The sequence below is a fragment of the Leishmania donovani genome, chromosome 13, assembly GCF_000227135.1.
Source record: "Leishmania donovani BPK282A1 complete genome, chromosome 13".
Lineage (NCBI taxonomy): Eukaryota > Euglenozoa > Kinetoplastea > Trypanosomatida > Trypanosomatidae > Leishmania > Leishmania donovani.
Genome location: NC_018240.1, coordinates 474,138 through 485,219, shown reverse-complemented (window position 1 = coordinate 485,219; position 11,082 = coordinate 474,138). Strand labels below are relative to the sequence as shown.

Here is an 11,082-nt window from a genome sequence, read left to right as displayed (position 1 = left end):
CCACACACACACACAGAATGGGTGGTGTGCGTGTGCAGTGGAGCCTGTGATACGACTGCACGGAAGAGCGTGTGCTCACCTGGTCATCAGGAGAGAGGGGAAGGGTGGTCGAGTCGCACGTGCATGAGAAAACGGACATGGCAGATGTGTTAAGAATGGAAAACATCTCAGTCACACAAGAACGACAACAACAGTACGAAAATACGCCACCACACGAAAAAAAGATGGAGGCGGATAAGGAGCTCGAGTATAAAACGCGTGTTGGCGAGGGTGTACCCAACAAGGGTTGAAGAGGGGGACGTAAGATGATGCTTCAATCATGTTACCGCGAGTAGCTGTGAGCTGTGGTGGGCTGTACTGCTTGAACTCCATACATCTCTCTCCACAGCATCCTTCCTTCTGTCTCACCTCCTCTGTGTCCTCCTCGCGTAGGACTTGCCCCCCCCCCCTCCCCTTCCCTTATTGCTCACTACCAAAGCAGCCCCCACCACCGCTCTTGCAGAATGGTCAGCGCACCGACCTCCACACCACTCCAACCCATCCGCTCTTGCTCCACCCCCTCTCTCACTACCACTATCGTCCATCCGCCCTCCCTTTTGTTTGTTTTTTTCCCTCTCTGCTTCTGAAGCCTGCTTCTCGTCTTAGCCGATCCCGTGATCACCTTGTTGGGTCGTGTGCGCGTGCGTGTGTGTGTGTGTGTGTAACTCGTCGCTGCAGCTGCTTGCACTTCGCCGGATCATCATTGTGTGTGTGTGTCCCTCTACTGTCGTCTTCGTGCCTGAATGCGGGTGTGCGCATGTGCGCACGTTACCATATCTTTTTACGTTTTCGTTTTCCGCTTGAGTCGATTCTGGAGAGCAAAGTCTTTGCGCGTGCGTGCGTATGCGCTGCTTTTGGTGCCCGCCCACCCACCATACCGCCTCCTACGCACAGCCCCCCTTTTTTTTCGCTTGATTGTCTCTTTCCGTTATGGATCTGCGTAGCAGCAAAGCTGAAAGACGTTACCCTCCTCCCGAGCACCCCACTCCCTCTTCGACCCGCTACCGCACCCCCCCCCCTTCCCCCCCCCTCCCTCCCTCCCCTCCCCTCCCTCCCCTGCGGCCTACGGCCCGCTTCTTTCCCCTGCCTTTCGCGTCAGAGTGGACGATCTCGAAGGCGAAGAGGAACACGGACCACAAGCAAGCGCACTCGTCCACCCACACCTGCTGCACACACGTCACTCCACCCCCCCCCCTCCCACCTTCACAGACACACATAAATAAAGATATATATATATATATGTTTATCCGTATACACCCCACCATATTGCCGACGTGAGCGACTGTCTTGCTCTCGCTCTCTCCTTCTCTCTGCGTGTTTCTTCTTTCAAGCTCTGTTTCTCCACTGACCTCTCCCCAACCTCCTATCTGCTGTGACGCGCTCATACGCATACATTGCTAGCCATCACCCGTCTCCTTTTGTTGGCTTGTTCTCTCTCCGCCACCTCCCCGCTCACACCGTGCACACCCGGTGTCAGGGAAGGGAGACCACGGCGGACGAGCAGCAGGGAAAAAAGGTGGAAAGGCCTCTTCCTCCATAGCAGATACACAGCGACCTTGTCACACACGCACACACGTTCTCTACCGATTTGCCTCTCGCGCCTCGCCTCGCTCCTTCTTTTTTTTCTTGTTATTATCCGCTCGCTTATACATACACACGCATCTATATATATATATATATATATCGACAAGTAACTTCTGGCCTGATTTTTTTTCCAAACATTTTGTTGTTGTTCCGTTTTTTTTTATTTGCGTTGTTTATTATTATTATTCATGTATTTGTTGTGCATGCGTTTGTGTGTCACGTTTGCTGGCTAAGCTATTCGTCGTTTTCCTCTTTTTCGTTGTCGTCATCGTGGTCGTGGTGGGCTGGCTGCACCTGTCTCCAGCTCTCTGGTTTTTGTTTGGTGGGGGTTTCTTTCTGTGTTTCGGTTGTCTTCGTTTTTCCTCCTCCACGCCGGGTCTGTCTGTGCACACGAAAAAAAAAACGTTTTTCTTTTCAGTTCTTTGTTGTTGTTGGAGGGGTTTCGGCGTATTCATTCATTGTTGGCGTGCGCCATACGTGTGTGTGTGTGTGTGTGTGTGCGTCTATTTTTTGTGTGTGTAGGGGGGAGTTTGCTTCGTTTTTTTGTTGTTTGTGTTTCGCTTTTCGTGTTGCATCCCCTTCTCCCGTCTTCCTCCTCCTCTTCCTCATCCTCCTCCTCCTCCCCCACCCGCCGCCCTTCGCTTCTATCGCAGGAAGGAAGGACGGGATAAAGGGAGACACGAGAACGCGGGAGAGGGTTGCATCGCGCGCACACACAGCGCTTGCTGGCAAAGCAGCGGACCAAACGAAGAAAAAAAAAGAGAGGTGAGGGAGGCGCGTACGTTTTCATTCCCCACCATACATTGCCCTCTGTCGATTGGTTGTTGTTGCCGTCGTTTCTTCTCCTCGGTGGCTCCCACGGTTGTCGTGCACCCGTCGAGGCGGGGGTAGGAGAGAGAGAGAGACAGCATTGCTACCCCGCGTTGTCGCGGTCGTCCTTGTTTGCCTTGTCGCGTAACGAGGGTTTCGGCAGCTCTGCCTCTCCCCCTCGGCCGCCCACGTACCCTGCTGCAGCAATGCAGCGTCAGTCGTCAGCCAAATCGGGTTGTCGGAACGCTTCCGAGTTGTCGCCAGTGCGCAGCAGTGCTTATGAGATGAGGCACAGAGGATCGCCGCCACCGATGCGCAGCGGCTCTCTACTCTCGCCGCCTGCAATATCCGTGAAGCGTGCCGTCAGCAACGGCAGGCCGCGTGCGCTCTCAGGCCGCACGAACCAAGGTGGCGGCGAGGAGCAGAACAACGACGAGGGAGAAAACAGCGGTAGCAGGGGCCCAGCAAGGAGGACATCTCGCGGCGGTGCGACGGGGTCAACGTCGGCTATAGCGACAACCTGCGCTGCGCTTATCGTTTCGGATGTGACCAGCTCGTCTTCCTTAGCACCCTCCTCTGTCCCTCCACTCAGTCACAGCAGCATCAGTGAAATTTCATCCGCCCATAACGCTCATAGCATGTCTCCGGGCGGCAGCAGCAGTCATCAGGTCACTGGCATGCATAAGAGCCTCCTCGTCTTTCCTCCGCGTGTGTTCCGCGCCGCTGGTATGCCGCCAACCTCCGCAACGACGCCGGCCTCCGCCTCCGACGCGCTCGTGACACCGCCGGCACCGGCTCGGCTGGCAATGATCGTCACTGACACTGGCCACCCCGTGACGCCTCTGCCGTCCCCGACTGTCGTCGCAGCAACGTCGCCCCTGAGCCCAGAAGGCGTTGCGCTGCCGAATCAGCTCACCTACTTTTCCATTGGCGGGTCGCGCCGGCGCAACAGCATCAGCGTGCCAACCAGCCCCTTTCAGGTCGAGGGAGACAGAGCAGAAAACTCCTTTATCGATGACATCGTCGGCGGTGCTGGTGAGCGTTGGCTGGTGGACCTGCATCACAGAGCTGCGTCAGATCACAACAGCCACGCTGGCGCGCGATTTGAGCGCCCGACCGCAGGCGGTAACGTCACCGCCACCATCGCGGACTCCGTAGAAAGGGCGACCACGCGGTCTTCGCGAAACGCACATCGCCCTCGCGAAGACGACGGCACTGCCTCTCACGCAAATTCGGCAGCGAGCACGCGCTCCTCCTCGTCTCCGCCGTCGTCGCCCTCGCACACGGCGCGCAGTTCAGCGGCATCTCGGTCATCTGCAGCTGGGGCCGCCGCGTCTGCCGCCAGCGCCGCCTCTACCCCCATCCCTACCAGCCACAACGTCCCGGTCCCACCTCCCAACGCCGCAGCTCCGCAAGGCAGCAGGAGCACCATGAACGCAAGCAACCTGAGCCTGAGCACCGACCATGTGCGCCATTCACTCTTTATTGCGCCACTGCCCTCCCCTCTCGTATCGCCTGTGGCTGTCAGCGTGGCCGGCGGCCGGGCGGGCGGGACCACGTCGCCCGCCAACCGCGGCGGCGCAGCACTCAGTCGATGCGACTCGCAGTCGCCAAGTCCGTCGCTACGCTTCGGGACGCACGATCCGTACAACACCTCTGCTATTGTAGCGACGCCGTTGATGAGCGGTGTGCCGCGCACGACAAGCTTCACGAGTCACCGCTCCCCCTCCGCAACGACGGCCCCGACCGGGCCGAGCATCGTGCACATGCGAATGTGGAGCACCTCGGCGCTCGCGAATGGCAGCGCCGGCGGTGGTGGTGGCGGCAACACCGCGAGCAGTGGCGCCTCGTTTTGGTACTGCGCCGTCGCGAACTCGGACACGATGAGCGTAAAGTCGAGCATGGCGGATGTGTCGCGAGGTACTCATGACGGCATCGTGGTCTGGGCCGCCACTGGCGGCTCAGCTAAGCTGCCGTCGTCGTCCACATGGGAGCACTTCCTCTACGACCCCCAGGGCCCCTACGGCGGCTGCGCGGCGCAGCAGACTGCACGGTATGCCCACGAGGAAGCGCCTGCACCAACATCGACGTCGTCTTGTGCGGTTGGCGACAATGCAGCAGACGTATCTAGTGAAGCCGCTGACCGGCAGTACGGGTCCGAGCAGACGCCGTCCGAGCAGCCGTACGACCCCCAGCATGACTACTCGTTCCAGCAGCACAATGTACAACGACATCAGGTGCAGCGTGTCGACAGCTATGCGCCGTCGTACGAGCAGCGGCAACAGCAGCAGCCTCATCCCCATCCGGTACACGAGGTAACAGGACACTGCCAGCCGTTTGAACCACAACAGCAGTACGACCATGAGCAGCGCGAGCACGCGTATCAGTCGGGGTACCCGCACCTTCGCCCAGAGCAGCAGCACCAGCGCGAGGCATACGATTATCTGCAGCAGCATGTCAACTCTCAACAACAAGAGCAACATCATCGATACCCATACTCACCAGCGTTCGAGCCGCACGGCCTGTACGCGTACCAGGCATACGCCGGGCCGCCGCAGCATCACCCGCATACCCAGCAGCAGCACTATCCACCACCGCCGGTGCCGTACTCGTACGCATCCCAACCACATCATCTGCATGTGCACGCACCCCAGCCACAACAGCAGTACGATCATCAGCGGCAGCAGCCACCGCAACAGTCATATCACACGCAAAGTTCGTACGGTGGGCGAGGCGGCAGTGCAGATGCAGCGGCTCACAACTGGAGCGGGCCACGTAAGCGCGTGGCGCAGGATGTGCTGCCGGGCTTCTTCTCTGTGGACACGATCCAGCTTGGCGATCAAACGCACCTTGTCTCGGACCGCAACGGCGTGCCGCACGAACCCAACGAGCAGCAGCAGCAGTTCTGTCTTGAGGAACCGCACGACGCCCCGTTTCTGGCCAGCGGTAGTGGTGTGGACCATACGCCTCCGCATTACGAAACGCGCTATCAGAGCTGCGGACCTGCGGCTGCTCCCGACTTCGACAACAGAGGAATCTCGCCGGCGCCGACGGCGACACCCTCCACGCCAGTTGTCCAGCAGCAGCAACAGCAGTTGGGCCGCTCCTCCAGCGTTTACTACGACACAACACCAGCGCGCGGCGCGCCGGGGGGACTACTACAACGGCTCTCGTGCAGGTGCAGAGTCCACCACAGCGGCACCTAGCACCTCCCCTTACGGCAGTGACGACGACGAGGCAATGCGGATTCACGGCGGTGCCATATACGGATCGCATCCCCGGCACGCCGAGCAGCATGGAGGGAGCGCGTCGGTCATGACGGTGGGCGGTATGATGGTCGCACAGCCACCGCACATGGCGGCCCCGGTGGTCTCGCGCACGCCGAACCAGCGGACTGGCTACGCCGTGAATAACCGAAGGGGTAGCAGCAGCGGCGGCAACAGCAACTTTAACAGTTGCACCGGCAATGGTCGCAGCGGACCCAGCAACAAGTCAATCCTCTTGAACAGCAACGTGAGTGGCGGTATGAACAGTGTCGAGGTGAACGAGAGCGGCAGCTTCCGAAGCGCCAGCAGTGGAGGAGGTGCGGACATGACGCACGTGTACAACGTCGACAATTCGATCGACATCTGCGGCGGCCCTGGAGCGTTGGCGCCCACGTTACTGGGTGCAGGGCCCAATGCGCCGGTCCGCGTCCGCTGCGGTGGTGGTGGCATTGGCGCCAGCGCAACGACGACAAGAGTCGTGTATAGCGGCTACCTGTATTACCCTTCCACGAAAAATTACGCCATGGGGTGCACCGACACGTACGTCTCGCAACCTGAGCGCCGCACGACGGGCTCCGCGGCGGCTACCTCGTCCTCATGGGAAGGCGCGAGCGAGTCTCGCAGCGCCGGTGCGATGGACGGAGGTGCCGCAACGCACCATCAACCGTCTCACGGCCGGGCACCCAGCTTATAGGAGTCACCCATTACGCGGCAACGCCAGCAGCGGCACCCCACTATGAGCAGCAGCGCCGCGGACGAGTTGCAGCCGATGAACGGCAGAGACAACTACTTGCCGCACATCTCCTCGCCAAGCCGGCGTCGCTCCTCCATTCCTTCGGCGAACCAGCCGAGTAAATACGGCGACATGCGCCATCCGCAGCAGCAGCAATCCCAGGTGCTTTCACATGTGCCGCCGCAGCTCCGAAACCCGAGCGAGGGCAGCAACAGCAACAACGTCGGTTACGCCCAAGCGAGCGCGGTACGCGGTACCGGCGCGATGAGCGGCACCGTTGCACAGGGGGCGAGCCTGTCGGGGGCGTCATTGCTGAACAACGACACCGGCAAGACAGCTGCCGCGCTGTCGCTGTACCCGTATGATGGTCGTCCCACAAAGCCTGCAAGAGAGGCCTGGGAAAAGGCGGAGGTTGGCAGGGCTGGCCCAAGAGCGGTGCCGTCGAACATAAAAGCATTGGGCACCGGCGCGCCAACAACGCAGCAGCGGCGACACCCGCAGAAGCAGTGATGGCGTATTTCACGCGTCACGGCGTGGCACCGGTGCGGTGACGTAGCAGAGCCTTCCCTCTTCGCAGTTCTGAGCACATGCTAATATCTTGATTGGGTCGCTGACAGACAACTCCGCCCATGCGCGCGCACACACGCGCACACAAATACTGTCCGTTTACCAACGGCGGCCGTGTCTTTCTCTCTCTCTCTCTGGCCACCTACCTTGCCCGGACGAAACATCGGGGAAGCGAAGACAGTGAGAAAAGAACAAAAAAAATGCATGCTTGTGTCCCCTGTGTACGTGGCTATGTACACAGGCTGGTGGGGAAAACCTCTGGGCAAGCAGGCGTGTGGATTTTGCGGTCGATGCTACCTCTTTCACGTTGGGGCCCTACCTGCCGTTATGTTATATTGCCTTACTTGGCTGGCGAACGCGGACGTATATACATATATGTATGTAGATATATATCTACCTACGGGTGACACACACGCACATACATCTCCTTCATGCGTTGCCTTGGTTATTATGTTATCGTTATACATCCACAGATATTATATGTGCATATATCTTATATTTTTTTTGGCTGTTTCTTTGTGATCGACCTCTTCCCCGTCACCCTTCTCCACGTCTGTCTCCTTCCCCCACCCACCCCCTCTCCCTTCTACGTGTGCCAGTGGTGTTTTGGCTCCTTCTTGGTTGCGGTTATTCTCTTTGCGTGTTGGTTCGTCATCCCTCTCCCGCCCTCCCTCCCTATCTCGCGCGCGCTCTACCTGTGTTGTGTGTTCGTGTTTAGCGCATAGAGACGCACGCGCATTTTCTCTCTCTGCAACTGTAAGGGGTATCAATGCGTGTCTGCGGTAGCGCACCTCTCCCATATCGACGCCTTCCCCCTCCCTCACGCTGCCCCTCCCTTCTCCCTCGTCATCCTGCTCTTGCTCTCTCTCTCTCTCCCTCTATCGTTCTTCCTTTTCGTTTTTGCTGTGGTCGCTCTTCTCCCCTTTTTTCTTGCCGTGTCTATATATATATATATGTGTGTGTGTGCCTCTATCGACCCTCTCTCCCCTTCTCCCGTTTCTCTCTCTCCTTTAGGGATGGCCGGCCGCCTATGTGATTCTCGCCTTGTGTTGTCTCATCATCCTTGTCTCATGTGGATTCGCACAGCCCTCTCTCCTCGTCCTTTTAGTGGGGGGGGTATCTCTTTCCCTCCCTCCCTCTCTCTCTCGGCCACTCGTGCTCGCCGGCGGCGTCAGTCGTTTATCGTTGTGTAGCCGATGCTGATGGCGTTCTTCATTCGAGCCTTTTTCGCTCTCTCTCTCCCTGTGTGTGTGTGTGTATTCTTCCTTCACGTGCGCGTGTATGCCTGTGTGACTGTCTTTGACATGGGCGGGTTCTCCACGACGTCTCTTCGTTCTCCCTCTCGCCTCTCTTTGTACTGTTCGCTCTCGTGTTGGTCATCTTGCCAACGACAGTTCTTTGACTTTTTGGGGGGAAGCAGGGGGGGGGGGCAGGGGTATTTAGTGTTCGCTAGGTGAATGCCTCTTGTTATTACCATTTCTACCCTCTCCCTCGCCGTCTCCATCCACATACACACATGCGCGCGCGCGAATAAAAAGAAAAAAAAAATAAAACGATCGCTCGTTCCGTGTGTGTGTGTCTGTGTATGGGACGTTTGGCTCCGTTACGGCCGCTGCCCCCTCCCTCCTCATATATCGTCTCAGCCTTCGCGTGGTGGCTAGTGACCGTTTTCGTTTCGAGGGATTTCCCTTTTCTGTCTGTGTTCGCTGTCGTCCATCTATTGTTTTGTGTCGTCGTTCTCTTCGCACAATATGCCCCCCCCCTCTCTCTTCTTGTGGTGGATGGCTGTGGTGGTGCTCTCCTCGGCCTCATCAACCCCCACCGACCCGCCGTTGCACTTCCTCTTTCGTCTTTGTTGGGGGGAGGGAGGGAGGGAGGTGGCCCATGTAAGTGTGCGTGTGTGTGTATACCCGTTGCTGTGGGTTTAACGGCAGGGCTCTCCCCGTGCTGACCGGCGTGCCGTGCCGAGAGGAGGGAAAGGGTGCCGCTATCGGATGACGAGGATAGTAATGCAATTTCTACTGCCACCGAAAGTGCTGCTTATCGTTTTACACGCGTGCGCACACCTCACCTCCCTCCTCCTCCTCCTCTCCCCCTCCTTCGCCTCATTCTTCAAATAAAAAGGAGATTGGAAAACAGGTGAGAGCGTTTGCTGTGTTGTTGCGACGCCGCTCGGCGTTCTTCGGGTGCACCTCTCTCTCTGTCGGGAGGGTTCTTGTTCCTCCGTGTCTTGTCTCTCTCTCACTCCTGTGCTACTTCTTTTTTCTTTGTGCGTGTGCATATCTTCCTATGTCTATGTGCGTGCGTGTGTGTGTGTGTGTCAAGGGAATGGGGAAGAGGAGCTGTGTGCTCCTCTTCTCCGGTTCTGATCAGCACCACTCACCCTCCTCTTCCCCTGTCTCTATAAACCACATTGCTCGTCACGAAGGTCTCTGTCTATCGCTACAGGGTAAGGTAAGGGGGAGGGGCTCTGTGGAGAGGTTCCAAGAGCTACGAAGGCATGTCACCGGTGAATCGCCTGTCCTCTCTCTCTCTGTTTGCCGACCGCCATGAAGGTGCTGATAGTGGAAAGGCCAACTTGCGGCAAAGAAAAAGGTGAAGGAGAGGGGGAGGGGGCGGGGCGACGGTGGGCAAGCGGCGACTCTTCCCCACACACCCCACCGTCACCCCCCCCGACCCGCCGCTGGGCGAACCACCTCTGTGCTCCTCTCTCTCTTTCTGTGTGTGTATGTGTGTGTATCTGCTTTGCTTGTCTCGTTGATGGTGCCCCTATGTGTTTTGTGCTTCTTCTCTCTCTCCTAACACCGACTGGATCTCCTCCCTCCCCCCCCCCCGTAAGGGCACTTGTGTGCGCGTGTGTGCACTCTCTCGCCCTGCTCCTGTCTCTGTCTCCTCCCTCTGAACAGCACCATTTAAGCGGCCAAGAGAGTAAGCGCTGAAGTGGAAAAAAAAACGGAGTTCACCAAAAAGAAACATTTTTTTTTTCTGGAGTGGGGAGGGGGGGACAGCAGCTTGTGGCGCACAGCACCGCCATCGGAATGCGCGCCATGACAGCACTGCATAGCCGCCGCTGGACCATAGCTGTGTTAGAAATGGAAGAATTGAATTCGCTCTGTGGTTCGGTTTTTGTGAGGTGAAGGAGACACACGCACACACACACACACGCAAGCCCTCTTTCTCGAGGGTGCACGTGTATGTGGTTGGCAGCGGCTTGCATTCGTTCCGGATGCGTATGCGGTCAATGCAAGGCGCGTGTCCACGGGGATATGATGGGCAGTTGCCTTTCGGCGCCCACCTCTTTTTTTTTTTTTGCTTCTTCCCTCGCGGAAAACGCGCAACTGTGGGAAGAAGAAAACAAAACGAACGACATGCGGGCGATGCGACCGCCGCTTCATCCGTTCCTTCTCTTCCTCCTCTCTCCACCCCCTCACGACGGTCTAAACAAAAACCTCCCACCTGTCTCCCTCCGGCGTAACGCGTCGGCTCCTGCGACGCGCACACGAACGCCAACGCTAATCGTGGTACACAAGAGACGGGCAGAACATCGTCCGCTTATGTGGAGACACACACACACACGCACACACGATCAGGGTAAGACCAGAGCATTTCTCTTTCTCCCTGCACGTGGCAGCCTCCCTCCTCTCCGACTGTCGCGGCGCATATCGAGGTTTCTTGTACACCTTCTCCCCCACCCCTACCTCCATTATCAACCGCATGTGGGCTCGGCGGCGTATATTCCCGACTGTAGCGGTGCCGGCCACTCCGCACACGGCGGCGCTACGCACCCCGCTCTACGATGAGCAATGCAATGATAAGGCACGAGCAGCAGCCTTAACATTGGAGGACAGCGCCTTCAACTTCGTTTCCGGTCTTGGCTACACTCTTGTCCCCGCCCTCGGCGCTGAGGAAGCGGCAGCGCTGCTGTCGTGGGCACTACCGCCTGAGTGGGCTGGAGACGGCAGCGTGTCAGATGAGCTGCGGGCTTCGCGGCTGGCGGCAGCGCTGCACAACGCCGCTGTTCTCGGTGCGTGTACGCAGGTGGAGTACTTCTTCTTTGGCACAGACAACGGGCACGCCTTTCTC

The 11,082-nt window shown here is 58.2% G+C and overlaps 1 protein-coding gene across 1 annotated transcript; it reads left to right on the top strand.

Moving 5' to 3' along the window:
- Positions 1-2,639: 2,639 nt before the first annotated feature.
- LDBPK_131310 (hypothetical protein, unknown function) lies at positions 2,640-5,639 on the top strand (the record flags this gene model as incomplete). Its single annotated transcript, XM_003859294.1, has 1 exon — positions 2,640-5,639. The coding sequence occupies one exon, from the start codon at positions 2,640-2,642 to the stop codon at positions 5,637-5,639; it is 3,000 nt and encodes a 999-aa protein (XP_003859342.1).
- Positions 5,640-11,082: the final 5,443 nt, after the last annotated feature.